We start from the raw sequence: 21,342 nt of genomic DNA, 5'->3' as shown, positions 1-21,342 counted from the left end.
CTGAGAAGACAAGAATGTGATCAAAGGACAGGAAGAAGAGAAACAGGAATTAAGAATGAAGTTCTGGGAAAGGTCTCCAATTCTAATGGCTGTGTGATTGAGTAACTCACTTAACCTGTGTGTGCTCCCCCTATTAGTAATAATACTCCCTGCTCAGGGAGGCTGAGGGGAGTCTGTGAATGACCATTAGGGGAGAGCTTTGTGTCCCCCCGCCCCCAGAAGGATTCAGCTGGTTACCAAGGTGAGGACAAATATCATCGGTCTGATTATTCCTGATTCACAAAAGCCTCCTTCTTTCCTCCTTGGTGGGTGGAGAGTTGAGGAAGTGTGTCCTGGAGACTACCTGTGAGAATGTCTGAGCAGGCCCGTGAGGTCTGACTGCACTCCCAAGTCAAGGAGGAATATTCTAGACAGCCTGGTGTGGCAGAAAGAATGTGCGTTTTGGAGACTCGTAGACCCAGGTTCAGATCCCTGCTCTGCCACTTCCCAGCTGTGTGACCTTGGACAAGTCACTTCCCCTCTCTGAGCCCATTTTCTCAGCTACAAAATGGGAATAGTAGTTTCTAACTCCCAGGTTTGTTGTAAAAAGTAAAGTCCCACCAGTCTGGCCAGCATGGTGAAACCCAGCCTCTCCTAAAAATACAAAAATTAGCCGGCCTTGGTAGCGAGCTTCTGTAGTCCCTGCTACTCAGGAGGTTGAGGCATGAGAATCACTTGAACCTAGGAAGCAAAGGTTGCAGTGAGCTGAGATCACGCCACTGCACTCTAGCCTGAAAGACAGAGTGAGACCCTGTCTCAAAAAAAAAAAAAAAAAAAAAAAAAAAGTCGAGTCCCATCTGCAAAGCACATAGCAAGTGCTTGCACCGAGTAAATACTTGATGACTAGTAACTATTATTATCACACACAGTAGGCCTTCAAAATACCTCTCTTAACTATTATTATCACACAGAGTAGGCCTTCAAAATACCTCTCTCTTAACTATTATCACACACAGTAGGCCTTCAAAATACCTCTCTCTTAACTGTTATTATCACACACAGTAGGCCTTCAAAATACCTCTCTCTTAACTGTCATTATCACACACAGTAGGCCTTCAAAATACCTCTCTCTTAACTATTATTATCACACACAGTAGGCCTTCAAAATACCTCTCTCTTAACTGTTATTATCACACACAGTAGGCCTTCAAAATACCTCTCTCTTAACTATTATTATCACACACAGACACACAGTAGGCCTTCAAAATACCTCTCTCTTAACTGTTATTATCACACACAGTAGGCCTTCAAAAATACTTCTCTCTTATTGCACACACCTCTGTGTTAAAGTAGTCACATTAGTGCTTTGTAACTCTTTATTTGACTGCGTTTCTTTCCAGACCAGTGTTTCCCGATCTTCTTTTTTTTATTATTATTGCTCCCTAAGGAGACTTTTTAGACAGTTTTTTCCTAATTGCACCCCTGCTGTGAAATTTTAATGCCACAGACATACTACGCCTCTGCTTGTGTACCATATGCACATTTGTGCTTTTACATAGAATAAGAATTTTTGCCACTGCCTCCACCCCCAACCTCCACCAAAACAAATTTTCGCTCCTTTGGGGGCAATATTAGTCCCAATTACTAGAATGCATGTTCTAGAATGGAGCTTCTTAAGGGTAAGGTGGCAATGTATTCACGTTTATGAATGAATGGGGATCATGCATTCTTCAAATGGAAGACGTTTTGGATTACCCAGTTCTGCCATCTGTGTCTGTGCATTTCCATTGAGGAATCTGTGTCAGTTGGAGTCTGTGCAATCGGACCTGAATTGCATGTGTTTTCATACTGTTTGGTTGGAGTCACCAGAGGTTCATCTTTGCTATTGGTCAGGTCACTGAAGTCCCAAATCAAAATCAGTGATCGGGGCTCAGACTTTGGGGCTGCGCTGGAACCCTCTGGGCAGCCTGGCTGAATGCAGGATCCACCTCACCCCAGAGATCTCCTTTTCCAGGAGGCCAAGGTGGGTCCCAGAATCTGCATGTTCAGTAATAGTCCCAGGTGACTCTGATGCAGGCAGGTGAGTCCTGCACTTTGAGATCCAGGCGCTACTCGAAGCCCTGCGGGGGCTTTGTGCACTGTACCCAAAGCATCGTGAAGGTTCCTTGAAGGTACGTCCTGGATGCCCCCGTGACCCGGCCTGGCACTCCACCTTCACAGGCCAACACAGGAGCCACAGAGCTCCTGTGAGGAGGAAAAAAGACCTGCAGCTGGGAGGAGAAAAAAAGACCTTTCCCGGACGTGCAGGACCCACAGGCAAACCCGTCGAGTGACTTACCCGGCCAGCTTTGTACTTGAGGCCGCTGCTGTTCTCCTCCTTTCCTGCCCGCGTGACGCTGGAGGCCCTGCCAGGGGGCGTTCCAAAACGCTCAGCCTCCCGGATGCCTGTGGAGCTGGGGGGAGGCCCATTTTGAGTCAGCAGGGGAGGCTCAGTCACTTCCCCAGAGACATACACACGTCCATTGGTGACAATGACCAGAGCTGCTGAGACCGACTGATTACCTCTCACGTGCCATCCTTGTGCTCAGCACTTAAGAAGTGTGATTCTCACAACATGCCTGGGACTTGGGACTGCCAGCCCAGCATTATAGACAAGGGAAAGGAGGCCAGAGACAGCAAGCAATTTGCCCAAGACGACACAGCTGTAAGCGACAGAAACAGGCCTCTGATACTCCAAAGTCTTGCTCTTAACTCTTCGGCGTACTGCGAACCTTACTGCAGCAGACTCAAGATGAGTATCTCAGCATGATAGCTAATTAGCTGTGCTTGGAGAAGCATGAGGAGTCTCCCCTGCTCAGAATTTGCAATCTGTGTCGCCCACCTGACTTTCTGCCTGAAATTGCCCCCATGACTCCCTTCTTTGTGCAAAAGCATTGAAGCTTCTGTTAGAATAGGATTTGGCCAACTACAGCCTGCCTGCAGGTCAAATCCAGCTGGCAGACTGATTGTATAAATAAAGTTTTATTGGAACTCAGCTGTGCCCATTTGCTTGCGTGTTGTCTATGGCTGCTGTCTTGCTATAAGGACAGAGTTGTAGACTTTTGACAGAGATCATATGGCTCTCAGATCCTAACATATTCACTATCTGGCCTTTCACAGAAAAAGTCTGCATATCAATGCTGTAGATAAACACAGTTGGGACGAGAGGGCTGGCCTGGAGCCAGAAGTCACCACGGAGGTAGACTCATTAAAAGAAATGAAACTTCTAGGCGGGGCATGGTGGCTCACACCTGTAATCCCAGCACCATGGGAGGCCAAGGCATGTGGATCACTTGAGGCCAGGAGTTCGACACCAGCCTGGTCAACATGGCAAAACCCCATCTCTACTAAAAATACCAAAAAAAAATTAGCTGGGCATGGTGGTGCACACCTGTAATCCCAGTTACTCGGAGGCTAAGGTTGAACCTCAGGAGAATCACTTGAACCTGGGAGGTGGAGGTTGCAGTGAGCTGAGGTCGTGCCACTGCACTCCAGCACAAGACCCTGTTTCAAAAAAAAAAAAAAAAAAAAAAAAAAAAGAACCTTCTAGCATCCTTTAAGCTGCCTCAGAGAAGTTCTTCGTCTTCTGGGGCAAATTTTGCTGAGAAAGTTCAAGGGAGGGGAGTGGTGTGTAGGAGACAGCACTGATTGAATGGCAAATGAGCTACGTTCTCAAACCCACGGGTTCCACAGGCTTCCACATAACAGGGAGGCCCTTGCTCAGTGGTGGGTCAGGAAATGAGGTCTTCATGAATGGCGCCCTCTCCTCCACCTGGAGACGAGATTCCCCAGGTCTGGTGGGGAAGCAGCTGTAATTGCAGAAGCCACAAAATGTAAACTCAGGCAGCTGGCTGTTTGCTCTCTGGTACAGAGGGGTGCTGGAGCCCCAGCTCATGGAACACGAGCAGTCAAATGAGCCTGGGAGAGCCTCAGGGGTCCCATCTCTTATTTTCACTGAAGAAGAGACAGAAGACCAAAGAGGGGGTATGTCTTGTCTGAAGATACACAAGACACCCAGTGGCAGGGGTGGAAATTGAACTTGGGCCTCTGGGATCAAGGTCTAGACCACGGCCTTCCCATCTTGGGATTTAGGGTAGGACAGTGGTCGTACGTGTGGGCTCCATGTCAGCAGCCTGGCTTGATGCCTTAGCATAGCCTGGGCTGTGTGCTGAGCAGAGTGGGGTTAATAACAGAACTTCCTCCTCAGGTCACTGTGAGGACTAAATGAGGGGATACACACAAATACACACACACACACAAACACATATGCACACACAAAAACATATACACACAAATACACACACACACAAATACACACACATACATATACACATATACACACACATACACACAAACACACATATACACACAAACACATATGCACATACACAAATATACACATAAACACATACAAACACAAACACACAAATACGTACACAAATACAAACACATATGTGCACACACATACACAAATAAACAGACACATGCACCACAAATACACACACATACACACAAACATACACACATACAATATGCACACACACAAATACACACAAATACATACACAAATATACACATATATATACACATGCACACACACATATACACACACAAGCACACATACACATATACATATATACACACATACACAAACACACACAAACATACACAAATACCACCTAAACATGCACACATACACAACACACATATGCACACACACATACACAAATACACAGACACACAAATACACACACACAAATACATACACACATACATATACACACATACACAAGCATATACACATGCATACACATATATACACACATACACAAAAGCACACACATACACAAACACCACCTACACATACACACATACACACACACATATACACACATACACAAACATACACACACATACACACAAACACACAAATACATACACACACCCATACACAAACATACACACACATACACACAAGCACACACACATGCACATACACACATATATACACACACACAAATACACACATACACAAACATACACAAACATCACATACACATACATACAGACATACACCTACAACACACATATACACACACATACACAAACACACGTATACACACAGACACACAAAAGTACAAACACACACATATACACAAACACACATCCACACAGATAATACACACATATACACACAAACACACATACACAAACATACACATACACACATATACACACAAACACATATACACACATATAAATACACAAACATACAAATACACACATATCTACACACACACACACACACATACCCATACCTATACACACACACAAATATTAAGCTCTGTGTAACAATAGCAAGAGTAATTGCTACAATTACATCTTACTGTGGCCAACCAAGGCTTTGGGGACACAAACCTGGTGGGAGTTCCTGCTCAGCCGTTCCCTCCATATGTTCTGGTGCAAGTAGAACACCTTACTGGGCCTCAGTTTCCTTATCTGTACAATAAAGTCCAGTAAGCAGCCCTCCTCTTTTTTCTTCTCTGAGCAAGGGTCTCGCTCTGTTGTCCAGGCTGGAGTGCAGTGGTGCAATCTTGGCTTACTGGGCTCAGGTGATCCTCCCACCTCAGCCTCCCAAGCAGTTGGGACTACAGGTGCATGCCACCACACCCAGCTAATTTTTGTATTTTTGGTAGAGACAGGGTTTTGCCATGTTGTCCAGCTCCTGGGCCTACGTGATCTACTGGCCTTGACCTCCCAAACTGCTGGGATTACAAGTGTGAGCCACTGTGCCTGGCCAGCCCTGGTCTAAACAACTACCCTATCCATAGAAAGTGGTTGTCTTTCTGTAGACAGAGAAGTACGGCGTGACCTTGGCCTCCACTGTGCCAAAATATCCTCCCTCCTCATTTTTTCCCCAGTGGCTGAAATCCCCCCATCTAGGCCTTTGGATTAAATCCCATGAAAACATAAAAGCTCCAGGGATAAGCCAAGCACAGGGCCAAGGTCTTTGGAAGCTTTGAACCGACCTATTAAGTATTTCTAGTTACTTAGACCTCGAGGAAATGGTACATTGGAAGGAGAACTTTTGATGAGGGAACGTTGTGGAGAATGGTGCATCTCACTGGAATCTCCTGAGGCAATGCAGGGCACCCCGGGCACTAAATTGGCATCATGGTCAGGAAGGAAGGTTGGGGGGTGGGAGTCAGCCTCTGCCAGCTGGGCCAGCTTGAACATTGAGTCTCAATCCATTAACCAAGGATTTACAAGGCTGGAGAGGCACAAGATGCTGTGCTGGAGAAAATGAATGGAAAGGAAAGAGTACTCGAGGGCCACACTGGGCACACTGTCAGCTCCTTGCCACGGTGGCTCAGCAAACCCTCTGCAAAGCCCTGGGAAGAAGGGGTGATCATCCTTACTGCAAGCTGAAAAAACCGTGGCTCAGAGAAGGTAAGGTTTTCGCCTAAAATCACACCGATGATGGTGGAGGAGCCAGAATGCAGCCTCAAAGGCCCCGCTGGGCCCCATCGCATACAGGCCAATGCCTCTGGGCACTGAGCGGGTCCAGTGATGGGTCAGGGATGGTTTGAGGGTGGGGTGGGGCAGAATCTCATATAAGCTCAATGTGTCCTTCCACCCGCATTTGGGTGGCCTGCTGAATAACCGGAGAATAAATGTTTTCCATCGCCGTGTCTTGGGAAGCCTGTCAGCCAAGGAGGTGGGACAGGTGACAAGGTTCTCTTATTCTTTGTGTTTGAGGGTCAAGTCTATTTGAGTTTGTAATGGAATTGTTCTTCTCCATTGAAAAGCTAATGAGAACGCTGGAGCAAACTGACAGAAGGGGACTCCCAGGCAGCTACTCCAGGGAAATTGTTGACTGCATGGAGATTCTTCTGTCTCCAGATGAAGGCAGGGGCAGAAGCTCTCAGTTCCTGCTGGGCATCTATGTATCAAGCAGGCTGCATACAATTTGCCTCCCTGAACCTTTGGAACAATGCTACAAGGTTGGTATGAGTCATATTCCCATATTACAGAGGAAGAAACTGAGGCTCAGAGAGGTAAAACCTAAAACCACTAGCTCATGTTCAACACAGCAAGAAAGCAGTGATGCTGGGACTCGAACCCACATTGCAGCCATTGCCCTGCAGAGGAGGAATGGGAGGCAGCAGTGGTGGGGCTAAGGGTGGGTTTGGAATAAATCACTAATATTTATATTATTGGGTGTCTTACGGTGTACCGGTTCCTTTGCCAATTGCTTTATACATTGTCTTACCTCATCTTGCCATCAACTCTTTGGGAGGCAGATACTGGTTACTATACTCATTTTGCAAATGAGGAGAGTACAGTTCAGAGAGGTTAAGTAACTTGCCCAAGGTCACACAGCCAGGATTAGTGCTGCTGGGGTTTGAACTTGGGTTGCCTGGGGCTAGAGTGCCACAAGGCGTTCTGGATGGATTTATGTCTTCACTTAGATGTCTGTGAAACCAGTTTCTTGCCTGGATGGGAGCCAAAGCCTTTCTTTGATGAGCAGAGACCCTCAGAGATCTATTGAAAAAGGGAAAGAGAGAAAACCTGGAGTGGAAGCAGGCCCTGGGCTGGAACTCCACACCATCCATCTATGAGGTCTTCACCCATCTCTGTAAGCTTTGTGAGAGCAGGACATGGATCACTCAAGTGCCTGTGCACAGCAGGTGTTCAATGACTGTGGAGGGTGGCTTTTATGGCAAGAGGGGCACTATTCCAGCCTAGATCCCAGGGGAGAGAGATCAGCTCCAGAAAGAGCTTCTGACTAGGAGTAGAGACCTGGGTTCCAGTCCTGCTATGGTTCCAGTCCTGCTCCTCTGTGTGTCCTGTCCCTGACTCTTGTTTTAGTGACAGGACACATTGCCTTCAAGGCACATTTGGGGACTGATCATGCATTTTCATCAAAATTTTTGTTTTGACTCCTCCGATCCCCTGGCAGGTGCCTTTGGGAAACCTCTGCTCCTCACTGCATCCTTCCTGCTCACTGGTTTTATTCTCCAGGTCCTTAGTGCACAGTCCTATGACTGGCGCATTGTTGGAGCTGGACCAAGGTTTATCGGGCGATGAAGGAAGTCAGTGTGTGTCAAAGCAGATACCATGAGACCATGGCAGAGACTTCTCCTTGGCGCCTTTGGGTCATGTGCATTGTCAAAGTTGTGGGAGGAGGGCTAGAGATGATGTCATATTGGGAGCCATAAGCTCTTGGTGAACGTGGAGCCTGGACAGAGTCATTTCCCTCTTATCTTATCATTGGGAGGTTCATTGCTTTCGTCTCATTCTTGAAGGAGTCCCTGTCCTACCACAACATAAGAACCCACCCTATTTGTCCCCACCAGTTCCTTCTCTGGTGCTCCTTGACTAGTCTTAGACAGTCCCGAACACACCTGTCACCTCATGGGTGGTCAAGGGTTTAATCAGATACACGAATGCCTGCTAATATTTAGTTAGAGCCATCTCTCCAGGGCTCAGAAAAAAGTCTGTTACAGATCATGTGGCTCCAGAAGGGAGGTCAGGGAAAGGGGATAATTCTGAGGAGAAAAGGCTTTTCCCTGTGTCTTTTGATTCATGGCTCCTGGAAGAAGGTTTTGTTTTGTTTTTCTGTTTTGTAGAGATGGACCCTCGCTCTGTTACCCAGGCTGGAGTGCAGTGGCATAATCATAGCTCACTGCCGCCTCACACTCCTGGGCTCAAGTAATCCCCAGCCTCAGCCTCCTGAGTAGCTGGGATTATATGGTGCATTCCACAACCTCCAGGTAATGTTTTAAATTTTTAGTAGAGACAAGGTCTCGCTATGTTGCCCAGGCTGATCTTGAACTCCTGGGCTCAAGTCATCCTCCTTCCTTGGCCTTCCAAAGTGCTGAGATTGCAGGCATGAGCCACCATGCCTGGTCTAAAATAGAATTCTTATCAAACATTGTCTCCCTAAGAACCACCCCAAAATGCTAAAAATGTAGATCCCTGTGTTCTGTCAGCAGATACTGGTCCTGCAAGTCTGAGGCAGGACCAGGGAATCTGCATTTTACAATAGCTTCAGTGATTCTGCTGCAGGGGTCTGTGGGCCTCACTTTGAGAACAGCTTGGGTGTCAGCCTGCCAGTAGGGAAGAGCAGCCCAGGACACCTGGACCCTGCCATACATGCACAATTTTTCCTTAAGCCTCAGTTTCCCCACCTGCATAACATGGGGAGTGGTCCAGCTGCTCCCTAAGACTCCATGTGGTTTGGGGGTTTAGCACTCAGGCCTGCGTTAGAGAGTCCCATGGTCAAATCTGGGCTCTGTCAACAAAATCAACAAACCTTTAGATAGGCTGATTAAAAAAAAAAAAAAAGAACAAAATTCAAACTCAGATCACTAAAACCAGGAGTGAGTGAATGAGAGAATATGACTACCAACTTTACATATAAGAGGCATTATAAGATAAAAAGTATATGATCAATTGCATGCCACCAAATAAGCTAACCTAGATGAAATGGACAAAATCCTAGAAAAATATAAGCTACTGAAACTGCCTCAAGAAGAAATAGAAAATCTGAATAGGCCTCTAACAAGTGAAGAGATTGAATTAGAAGTCAAAAAGCTTCCCAGAAAGAAAAGCCTAAGACCAGACGGCCTTCACTGGTGAATTCTACCAAATGTCTAAAGAATAATGAACACCAAACCTTCCAAGCTTTTCCAAAAACCAGAAAAGGGGAGAATACTTCCTAATTCATGCTATGAGGCCTTTATTACCCTAATAACAAAATCAGACAAAAACGTCACACAGAGGGAAAACCATAGACCAATATCCCTTGTAAAGATAGATGCAATTTTTTTTCCAACAAAATACTAACAAAGTTAATCCAGCAATATATGAAAAGGATTATACACTGTGACCAAGTGAAATTTATCTGAGGAATGCAAGGTTGGTTTGACATATGAAATTCAATCAATATAATACACCATATTGATAGAATAAAGGTCAAATCTAGGATTTGCCACTTACTAGCTGTGTATCTTGAGCACATAGCTTGGTACCTTTGAAGAAGTTTCTCCATCTGTAAAGGAGGGATAGTGCTACTGATCTCTTGACGTTGCCAGGAGGATGAAATTAGATAGTTCACACAGCAAGTGTTCAATAAATGGTCATCTAACCCTAAGTGCATCATTTTAAGAAGAGAATCCACTGGGATGGGGACTGGTTTAAGCCCAGGTGTTCATTCTCTGGTCACTTTTCAGATGAGGATACTAGGACAGGTGGGCTGATGTGGTCTGCTCACCTGGTCCATAAGCATCATTAATATGCTCATTGCTGACTCCAAACCTTTGTCCCCACAGTTACCCCACCTGGACCAACCAACTCAACCTATTAGGCCAATGCAAGTCCTCCCAGCTACACTCCACCTGCACATGGCCTTTCCTTACACGTGCACTGCTTGCTGTCTCTTCTCTAAACACCTGGGTGTGTTTGGATTTAATATACACTTAATTCAACATCTGACTGCTCCTCTACCTCTTTCTAGTCTATGACCTTCGGGTGAAAGCACTTTGCTTCTCTGAGTCTTGGTTTCCTGATCTGTAAAAGGAGACCACCATGGTGCAAAGAACAAATGAGAGGCCGTAAGTGATGGGCCAGGATGGGGAGCTGGACCATCTGCCTCCAAAGCCCTGAGCTGTACTGTAGCCAGCAGCCAGAGCCCCGCCCGTGCTCACTTGGCTGGGTGGAAGACGGCGCTCATCTCCTCTGCCAGGTGTCTCCGGAGGATGTGTTTCCCACTGGGGATGCCCAGGGCAGTGGCCATGGCCTCAGCATTGAATGTCGGCTCCAGCACCAGCACAGCCCCATGGACGCCGCTGTTGGTCAGGTTGTCTGCATACTCCTGGGGGCAAAGGCAGGGGGCTTGTTAGCCTGCAGTGGCCTTGTTAGCCTGCAGTGGCCATGCTGCTGACCTGAGGGGGCTGCAGTTGCAAGTGGGGCTCTGTCCCCAACAGCAAGGGCTTGACCCCCTGGGGACCAGTTAATTTGCTGGTGAAGATGAACCCCTCCCCAGTTTTTTAAAGCCACAAGGGCAGGGACCTCCTGTTACTGAGATGGCCCCTGACCCTAGCAGGAAGTCATCAATATTTGTTAAATGAATCTCAACCCCACAGTTGCTTAGGACAGTGGGGCTGGCACAGCCTCCCTACCCCGTGTGAGAAAAACATCATGACACGGGGCTTCTATTTGGGAGGTCAGCAGTTCCCTCCTCCTGAGTGACAGGAGGCAGGTAATTCTTGCTGGGCCTGGGTTAAGATGCTCCAGCCCACACAAAGGGGAAATTAATTTGTGTGGGATTTGCCCATTGATTTGCATGAGATCTGCGTATTGATTTGTGTGCAGATTTGCATATAGATTTACACATATATTTGCATGGGATTTGCATGTACTTGAGAGCCATCTTGACCTCCGCCATCACCCTCACCTTCAGGTCGATGTCTCGAACCCACTTGAGCACCCGCTGGTTGGTCCACACCACGGGGTCAATGTTCTGCGTCTCGCAGCGGGCCCGGCGCTCCTGGAGGGCCTTGTGGGGAGACAGTGGATCACTTGGAGGGACAAGGGTTCACACAGAGGCCATGTGTGGAATGGGGGCTCCCTGCACCTGTTTTTTCCCCCAAGACAGAGTCTTGCTCTGTCACCCAGGCTGGAGTGCAGTGGTGCGATCTCTGCTCACTGCAACCCCCACCTCCCGGGTTCAAGCAATTCTCCTGCCTTAGCCTCCCGAGGAGCTGGGATTACAGGCACCAACCACCACGCCAGGCTACTTTCTTTTTGTATTTTTAGTAGAGATGGGGTTTTACCAAGTTGGCCAGGCTGATCTTGAACTCCTGACTTTGTTTATGATCTACCCACCCTGGCTTCCCAAAGTGCTGGGATCACAGGTGTGAGCCACCAGGCCCGGCCCCTGCACTTCTTTTTACATGTAACTGCTATGATGTCCCACGTATGCCTCCTTGGCAGACTGGGGACCGAGGCCAGGGCCCATGTCCTTGTCACTCCCTGTCCTCAGTGTGGCATGGGGAAGGCACTGCTGCTGTCCTCGCTCCAAAAACAGGAAACTCTGACTTTGCCCAGAGCCACACAGTGGCACGTCTTGGGGTCTGAATGAAAACCCATGTTTGGCTGATTCCAAGTCCTCTCTCACCACCCCGCCGCCATATCACAGGCTTCCCTGGGTCCCACAGGGACTGACCCCAGTGCACACAGTAGGTACACAGCAAATGCTTTTCAGTTGGTGTTTGAGAAGGGGGACAAAGGGCCGGAGGGTCCCCTCTTCTGTCCCTCTTCTGCCCCTGTATTGTTGGGCTCTGACATCACTCTAAGAAAAATCAGCTGCCTGGACTACCAGCCCCACAGCTCAGGCCCCTGGTGACCTCTGCAGCAACCCGCACCACCTCCCACCTGAAAGCCAGCACCCCACTCAATGGGACTCTCAGCAAGTCTGCTGCCACGGATCAGTCCTCCGGGCCTTCCCCACGCTGTTCCCTCTGCTGAGCTGCTTTTCCCCTCATGTCTTCTACTGATTCCTGGGGTTCCTCCTTCGGGTCTCGATTTAGTCGTTGCTATCTCTGGGGAGCCGTCCCTGAGCCTGCTGGAGGCTGCTTCTCTGGGTTTTCTTTTTTCTTTCCTCTTTTTTTTTTTTTTTTTAACAGCAAACACTTAAATTTTTTTTTTTTAAATTTTTGTGGGTATACATAGTATGTGTATCTTTCCTGGGTATTCATAAAGCCCTGGGCTTCCCTCATGGGGACAATCTCCCACAATATTGGCACCACCAGCTTCCTTGTGGTTCTCTCTGGTAAGCTGTTAGCTCTCCAAGGATGAGGGCTCCCATTTCCCCTGCACTGAGCACAGTGCCTGGCCCGCGCCCAATAGGGGGTTGTTGGAAAGAAGGAGGAAGGGAAGATGGCTGGCTGGCTGGCTGGCTGGATGATGGATGGATAGGTAGATGGATGGACAGATGATCAATAGACCCTGGCTGGCTGGATGATGGGTGGATGGGTGGACAGATGGATAGATGGGTGGTAGGTGGACAGATGGATAGATGGGTGGTGGGTGGACAGATGAACAGACAGTAGATGCCAAGGGGGGAGGGGCGGGCAGTGGAAGGCACCCCCGCCCAGCGCCCCGGTCCTCACCTCCCTGCTGAAGTTCACTTGGTACAGCAGCTCGATCCCCAGCAGGATGCTGACCTGGTGAAACTTCTTGGACACGTTCAGGTGCTTCTCCAGGTCTCGCTTCATCAGGGAATTCAGCATCCGCCCATCAACCAGGTGGTTCTGGAAGGCCTGGGAGTACTGGGACAGGCCGATGTCATTCAGCCAGGCCTTGGCCACCCAGTGATGGTCCAGCTCGGCAGCTTTGGACAGGCTGAGGAGGAGACACAGCCAGAGAGTGGATGGGTGGGGAAAGGCAGCAGAAACAAAGGGACTGGCAGAGATGGGTGGAGATGCAGAGAGAGGAAAAGCAATGGGGTGGGGGGAGTACCAAGAGATCCACAGAGACAGACATGGACAGGGATGGAGCCGAGAGATCAAGAGGGAAAAAGGATAAAAAAATGAGACAGAAAGAGCAGAGATGGGGAGAGAGATGGATGGAGGAGGGAGACGGAGAGAGAGAAAGAGACACAGAAAGAGAGAATAAAGAGAGAAAGAGACAGAGAAGAAGAGAGAGAGACATTGAGAGAAAGGAGCAGAGGGAGATAGAGAAGAACCAAGAAGAAGAGGTAGAGAGAGAGAGACCGAGACTCAAGAACAGAAGGGGATCAACAGAGAAACAAGCCGAAGGGAACAGGAAGACAGAATCCCACACACAGACGCAGCGAGGGTGAGAAGGCGCAGGGGCGGGGAGCAGAAGGGCCATGTGTGGTGGGAGGCAGCACCTCTGGGGACCCCGCTCCTCCACCTAAGCCCCCCTCATTTCCCTGGGGGCCTCCACAGCATCCCCAAGACCCACAAAGCCTGGGCTTGGCCCACCTGATTGGCGCATCCCTCCCCAGTGCTCTGTGGTCTGTTTTCCTGTTTCGGGGATGTTGGATGTCCACTCAGGTGGGCCAGGCAGGTCCTAATCATGCGTGAAGAAGGCAAAGCTGCCATCCTCGCTCTACAGATGGGATGTTCTGACTTTGCCTAGAGCCACACAGTGGCCCATCTTGGAGTCAGAATTAAAGTCCACGTTTGACTGATTACAAACCCTCTCTCTTACCACTGCACTGCCAGGTTTCAGATTTCCTTGTGCCCCACATAGAAATGACCCCTGTACCGGCCAGGTGCAGTGGCTCATGCCTGTAATGCCAGCACTTTGGGAGGCCGATGCGGGCAGATCACGAGGTCAGGAGATCGAGACCATCCTGGCTAACACGGTGAAACCCCATCTCTACTAAAAAAATACAAAAAATTAGCCAGGCATGGTAGCGGCCGCCTGTCGTCCCAGCTACTCGGGAGGCTGAGGCAGGAGAATGGCATGAACCTGGGAGGTGGAGGTTGCAGTGAGCTGAGATCCCACCACTGCACTCCAGCCTGGGCCACAGAGCGAGACTCTCTCTCAAAAAGAAAGAAAGAAAGAAAGAAGGAAAGAAAAAAAAGAAAGAAAGAAAGAAAGAAAGAAAGAGGGAGGGAGGGAGGGAGGGAGGAAGGAAGGAAAAGGAAGGAAGGAAGGGAGGGAGGGAGGGAGAAAGGAAGGAAGGAAGGAAGACCCCTGTACCACATATACAGCAGGTGCACAAGTGCTTGAATTTTCAAGCGGGTGAAAGTGTGGCTGTGCCTGGCTGTCATTCCGCTGCTCGCCACACAGTGGCAGCCTTGCAGAAGGAAGGAGGGTCACCACATCCCACCTGCAAGGGACTTTGCAAAATACCCCAGGTCTGACAGGTGGGAGAGCGTTGGTCTAAGTGGGAGGTGCAGGGGGCCACGAAGGGACAGTGGTGTATGTGAAAGGGACAGTGGTGGGCTCGCAAAGCCACTCCATCCTGCTCCTGGGGCAGCAGCCAGAGACAGCTGGTCACGCCACCCTCCTGCTGAGGGTCTTGGGTGGGTCCTCTCTGTCCTTCCTGCCTTCATGCCTGGATATGCATTGAGCCTCCTGTGATCACCCTGCTGGAGTACATGCTGCCATACAGTGGGCTCCTCTTCCCTCCTAACCCCCTCCCCTCTTTCTCCAGGCACTCCTGTCTCTGTATTACCCATCTCCAAGGCTCTGGAAGGCACCCTTGAGGGAGGACTCCCAAATTCTCCACTCTCTTCTGAGCATCTAAGCTCTGGGATCTTTTCTGAGCTCCTCTTTCCTCTCTTAGCCTCTAGCTGCCCTCTTAACGCCGCCTGGCTGTCACAGACATGTCATACTTAATGGCTCAGTTGTTCCCCTTCACTGTCAGTGTCACCATCACCCAGAGGCCCTTCTCTGTCACCCAGCTCCCAAGCTGATAGCCCGTCCTTGTCTATCGGTCACTCTGGTCAGTGCATCCTCCGTCTCCTTCTCTCCTTTTCCAGCTGTAGGCTGCAGCCATCTCTGGTGTGGGTTTCTGCCACTGTCCCCGGCCGTCCCCCATTTCCCACCTTTGCTTTCCTTCTATTCCACACCCCACCAGGACCGCCAGGGGGTCCTTTAAAAATGTCAGCCTGATCCTGCAGTGCCCTGCTTAACACTCTGTGGCTTCTCTTTGCAGGAATAAAATCGCAAGTCCTTTGAGTGGCCCACAAGGGTCACCCGCGAACGGCCCTGGCTGACTTCCCCTCCCCCAATGCACATGGGGCTTGGGCTCCTGGGGGCCATTTCCTGGAGGCACGGAGCTCTTCACCCCGCATTCCCCTCCCTGGTCCGGCTCCTCCCAGCCCTGCCCAGGGCTCACCCCTCCTCATCCCTTGGGCGTCCAATCTCCCTTTTCTCTGAATTTGCTGTCTTAAGTTGCCCCCAAGTCTGCTCACTGTCCCTAGTGCTTTCCTTCAAAGCTCTAATCACACATTGAATCTTAGCAATTAACTGGTTTGGCCACTAGTTTATTTTCTGTCTTTCCCACCTTAGCAGATAAGCTCTGTCAGGACAGAAACTGTGTTTATTGCCCAACAGCACAGTGCTACGCGCACACTAGACACTGATTGAATGCTTGCTGGAAGAATGGCTAAGCGGAGGATGGGCTTGCAGCTTGGTTTCACTCTCCTTCCCTCTGCCCATCAGCCTCCCAGAACCACTTGGGTCTGCCGGACTCCCCTTGTCTCCGGGCCTGTTCTCTACCCCACCCTATTTCTTCGGTGAACTCCTATGGACTCTGCAGACACGTCTGGGCTCCTGGAAGCCTTCCAAGACGTCATGCTGGGTCAGGAGCCCTTCTCTGTGCTGAAAGCCCCTGGGAGTCCCCATCCCTGGACCAGTCACATTGTAGTTCATGGTTACGCATCTGGCCAGCTGTCTCACTGGGTGGTCAGTTCCTGGTGGGCAGGACTCGGGGTTGGCTTATCTGTGAATGTCCAGGGTCCCTTCAGGCTCAGAGTTCACATTCACCAGTGTTTGTCTCATAGTTGAATGTGTGGATGACAGAGCAGGGCTGGGTGAGCAGGTCATCTGCCCCAGTCCACCTGGAGGCTGCCCAGCTGGAGCTCCTGAACTGGAACCTTCTGGTCCAAGACTACCTCCCTTCTAGGATGAAAAGGTCCTGGGGCTGTCCCCCTCCCAGTCCCTCAAGGGCCAGCCTCAGCCTTGTACAGAAGGACCCTTCTCTCGGGCAGGAGTTGGAGCCCACAGCCCTCTGAGTCAGATGCCACTGGGCCAGGTTTGATGGAGACTAGAATGGCCTCCTCTCCTTTCTGAGGCAAGAGTTTGGTCAGCAAATCAATGGTGCAACAAGAGTTGCGGTGGAGAGCTGGGGAGGGGACACCCCACTTAACCTACTCAAGAGAGGCCCATCCATAATCAGCAATCTCCATCTGCGTGCCCACAATTAATGTGCTCCTGCCCTTCAGAAATGTTCTCTTTTCATTAATGGTGTCCCCATGGGGCCTCAGCTTGGTGATATGTTCCCAGCTGTTGGTTTGAGCTATTTATTGTAAGAGCCCAAGTTGAATAAAACAGCATGATTTTAAAAGGAATTCAGACATTTTATAAAATTTGTCACTGCCCCGTCCCTAGACTGGAGCCAGATTAGACTCTGAAATCTGAAAACAGGCACAAAATTTAGATATTGTCTGGGTCACAGCACAGCACGGAAAACAGGAGGCTGTTCTGGTTCTATTACTTTTTAGCTCTGGGACCTTAAACCTCTGGGTCTCCATTTTCTCCTCTGTAAAGTGGGGAGAATCGTGCTTGCCTCATGGAGTTGTAGGGACTAAAAGAGAGGAGAATGCGAAGCCCTTAACACAGGGTCTGGGACACACCTAGAGTTCCATAAACAGTAGTAATAGAAGCTGTCACTGTTCTTGTTTTTAACACAAAGGCATCACGGGATACTGGAAAGGCAACTGACTTTGAAGTCAGGTTTTTTGTAGTGTGACTTTATGCTCATGATTTCTCTACATCTAATTTTCGCCAACTTTATTTTTGAGACGGAGTTTTGCTCTTGTCACCCAGGCTGGAGTGCAATGATGCAGTCCCGGCTCACTGCAACCTCTGCCTCCTGGGTTCAAGCAACTCTCCTGCCTCAACCTCCTGAGTAGCTGGGAATACAGGTGCCCACAACCATGCCTGCAAAATACAAAAAAAAATACAATTTTTGTATTTTTAGTAGAGACGGGGTTTCACCATGTTGGTTAGGCTGATCTTGAGCTCCTGATGTCAGATGATCCACCTGCCTCAGCCTCCCAGTGTTGGGATTACAGGCATGAGCCATCGTACCCGGCCTTCTCCGTCTTTAAAATGGGAGTAAGCATGTCTATCCTGCATTGATGTTGTGAGGTAAATAAAATGGTATCCATAAGAGGATGATGGGTTGGCAAGGGGTTGGTGGGTTTTGTCATTGATATTTTGTAGATAAGGTGACCAGTCCCAGAGAGGAAAACATCATGCCCATGGTCACACAAGATGTCATGGCTGAAAACAGTCTCAAAGATGAACTCATTTAGAGTTCTTACCCCCAAGTCCACGGACCCCTGAAAGTGGGTGGGCCAGAGTCCCACCCACCAACCCAATGCAGTGAAAAGTTGTGAAGTTTTGTGTATTTCTTCTAGAGAAAGTGTCAAAAGCACTTATTAGATTCTTAAAGTGGCCATGATCTTCAAAAGTTTAAAAACCACTGTCCTAATTTAACTCTGTTCACTTCTCAGGTGGGAAAACAGTCCCAGAGAGGGCAAGGTCATGTGGCAAACTGGAGACAGGCCAGATTCCCACTGGGAATAGAAAACTTGAAATAAGGCCTCTGCCTCCTCCAGGAAGCCCTATGGGTGTCTAAGGGCTAGGCTCCATGATCCCTGGGACCACAGACTCCTGGTTCCTGGAGGTTAACAGGGTGCCACTGTTAGGGATTAAATGTTTCCCTCCGCCCTCCCCCTCCCCAATTCATATGCTGAAATCCTAACCTTCAATGTAATGGTATTTGGGTCTGGGGCCTTTGGGAGGTGATTAGATGAGGTCATAGGGTTACTCTTCTTGATGGGATTATTGTCCTTACAGGAAGAGATCAGAGACGTCACTCTCTCCCCATCCCTCTTCCTTCTTCCTCATGTGAGGACACAGCAAGAAGGTTGCCTTCTGCGAGCCAGGAAGAGAGCCCTCCCCAGCGTGGCCAGAGAGCCACGCTGGCATCCTGATCTTGAACTTCCAGCATCCAGAACTGTGAGACGTAAGTTGTTGTCTAAGCAACCCAGGTGGTGGCATTTTGTTGTGGCAGCCCAAGCAGACTAAGACAGCCCCATTTAGGGGGAACCCAGGCAGTAGCCCAGACTCCTCAAGTTTTCGAGAGGTGAAGCAGTCATCCCCACCCTGTTCAATGAACACAGGTAGTGTTTATGGACCCTGCTGGTTGTGGGGCAAGGGGGCAGGAGGGATTTCCAACTTGGGTGACCAAAGACGATGAGGGGATTTGGGGATGGCTTTAGGGGATTCTGGCATGGAACTGGTTAGGAGGTGGGCGCTGAGTGTAAGGTGCTTTTGGGACCCTCAGGAGGGAAAGCCCAGCAGGGGTTGCCCTCATGGCCCCCCTCCTCATCCCTCAGCCCAGCCCTGTCTCAGACCAGCCAGCGTCCTGATGGTGCCAATGAGGCCTGGCGCCGTCTTGCTCTGAGTTGCTCCCTAACTTTCTGATCCCGTCTCACCTCAGTACTTCCTGCCACCCTAGAGTCATGCCAAGGGCCCCTCTCCTGCACACATATGGATTTGGTTTTCCTGCTTCCAAACCAGCCGATTTTCCACTCCAAACCCTGTTTCTAAAAAAAAATCCCCTAAGCTGCTTCTGCAAATTATAGCACACACCACCAGGTTTGATTAATTAACTACACAAAAATGATGGAGAAACCAGTGAAGGACGTAATTATGCAAAACAGAAGTGTCAGATTTACAAAGCAAGTTCCTCCCCTCTCCACATTCTCGAACAGGGTGGGGCGGCGTGGGGGTGGGGGTTCCTTCCCTTTACCCTGTAGCTGCCCCTGCTCTACAAATTTTGCTCACAGAAAGTCGGGAGAGAGGCAGGCAGGCGGGACGCAGAGCAGGAGTGGTATGAGAGGTGGGGGTGGGTGGCCTGCAGGGGTACACCTGATGGGAAGGTCCTGCGGCCACTCCCAGGTATGCTTGCTAAGAGAAGCCCCCTCCGCCCGGCCCGCTCCTCTATGGGAGAGGTTTCACTAAGCCCGCTCATGTCTACTTGATCTCTGCCTGCCTCGGCTCTGCCTTGCACCGTCTTTCCTCACCCTGGAATGGTAAGAGCCAGGAGCAGACACCATTGCGGCCCGGTGTGTGAGCCGCTTGGGCTGGTCCCGGGAGGCAGAGGAGTGCTGGGGGGCTTGTGAGGCTCCCGCATTGGTTGCGGGTATACTAGGACCTTTGGGGCCTCTGGTCTTCCCCATGTGTCTGTCTCTCTACGGACGGGGCTGGCCCAGAGCAGGGCTGGGGTGTGCCCAAGTCCCTTCATCGGGGCATCCCCAGACCATCTTAGTCACACCCTGATGTCCCCCACCACCAGCCCAGCCCATAGTGCCCTGCTCACCCAACCTGTGTGACCAAAGGCCTCAGGATGACTTTTCTCCCTCCTCCCTTGGGGCCCCTCATGGTGGGCTCACCTGCGGCCTGCCTCGGCGTCACGGTAGTCCTCGATCGCCAGGCGCAGCTTGCGCCGGTGCAGAGAGCTGCATACACCCAGGCCCAGCTGCAGATCCTCGTCACTCAGGCTCAGCAGCACCTGCCCCCCGGGGAGGGAGTGTCATATGGGGGCTGGGACAGCTGCCAGCAGGGTTCCTGCCCTAGAGGGGGTCTGTTGGCATGGGGTTCTTTCGCCATCTCCTGCCCACCTTTCATACAGTGGTGCCAGTGCACGTGAAAACCTCTGCAACTCTGACATGGGGCGGAATCCCTGTTCAGGCAGAAAGAGCCCTTTCCCTTTGGCAGGTAAAGGAAGCTTGGGTCCCTTTTCAGGATGAGGCAGCTGAGGCTCAGAAAGGCTCTCTGCCTTGCCAGGGAGGCACAATGATTGAGGAGGGACATCGGAGACCGACTGCATTGGCTAGCTCCTAGATTGCACCTTCCCCTGACTCCAGGGTAGGAGTGGGGGGCAGGCCAACTTCCGGGTGCATAAAGTTCACAGAGGGCGTGGGGGGCGTCTCACAGGGGGCCCGGAGTTGCCTACCTTCCCGCTCTTCACGTTCTCTGCGCAGGCCTTGACATACATAGGCATGGCCATCACCACCTCCAGCCAGGCCTGGACGGTGCCCGCCTTCCAGTGGGACATAGGGGTGGTCCTCACCAGCTCCACCTGCTGCAGCCGGTCCATCTGCTCCTCGCCTTCCGACAGGCTGAGGCTCTGCCTCGTGGGGCTGCACTGGCTGTCCGAGTCTGCAACACACAAGTGCAGGCCATGTTGGGGAATGAGGTTGCCGGAGGGCAGGGGCTGGGCAGGCCGCACCCCCAGGAGGCAGAGGACGGTGGGGACGTCCTCCCGCCATGCATTTCTTCTCTTCAAAATCAAAGTGGTTTTTGGTGTTTTTGTTTTACAAAAGTAGTCTATGAAAAGAAAAGCAGAAAAGCTTATCCCAGAAAAAAAAAAACAAAAAACAGAAAATGACGATCACCCCATGTGACTGTGAAAGGAAAACAGATCTTGGGACCCCAAACTCATCAAGCCACAGGGAAAAGTCAAGCTGGGAACTGGGT

The 21,342-nt window shown here is 50.1% G+C and overlaps 1 protein-coding gene across 1 annotated transcript in view; it reads right to left on the bottom strand.

Annotated features, from left to right (window-relative positions):
* KAZN (kazrin, periplakin interacting protein) overlaps positions 1-21,342 on the bottom strand; it is a 194,866-nt gene that overhangs the window by 3,556 nt on the left and 169,968 nt on the right. Inside the window, exons 9-14 of the mRNA XM_025367047.1 lie at positions 20,819-21,024; positions 20,256-20,374; positions 13,197-13,428; positions 11,480-11,581; positions 10,731-10,897; positions 2,318-2,432 (exon numbers count right to left, since the gene is read on the bottom strand). Of these exons, the coding sequence (XP_025222832.1) occupies positions 2,318-2,432; positions 10,731-10,897; positions 11,480-11,581; positions 13,197-13,428; positions 20,256-20,374; positions 20,819-21,024 (941 nt within the window). The remainder of the gene's footprint in view (positions 1-2,317; positions 2,433-10,730; positions 10,898-11,479; positions 11,582-13,196; positions 13,429-20,255; positions 20,375-20,818; positions 21,025-21,342) is intronic.

The sequence above is a fragment of the Theropithecus gelada genome, chromosome 1 (genome assembly GCF_003255815.1).
Source record: "Theropithecus gelada isolate Dixy chromosome 1, Tgel_1.0, whole genome shotgun sequence".
Lineage (NCBI taxonomy): Eukaryota > Metazoa > Chordata > Mammalia > Primates > Cercopithecidae > Theropithecus > Theropithecus gelada.
The sequence above is the reverse complement of the archived record's forward strand: the minus strand, read 5'-3'. Positions and strand labels throughout refer to the sequence as shown.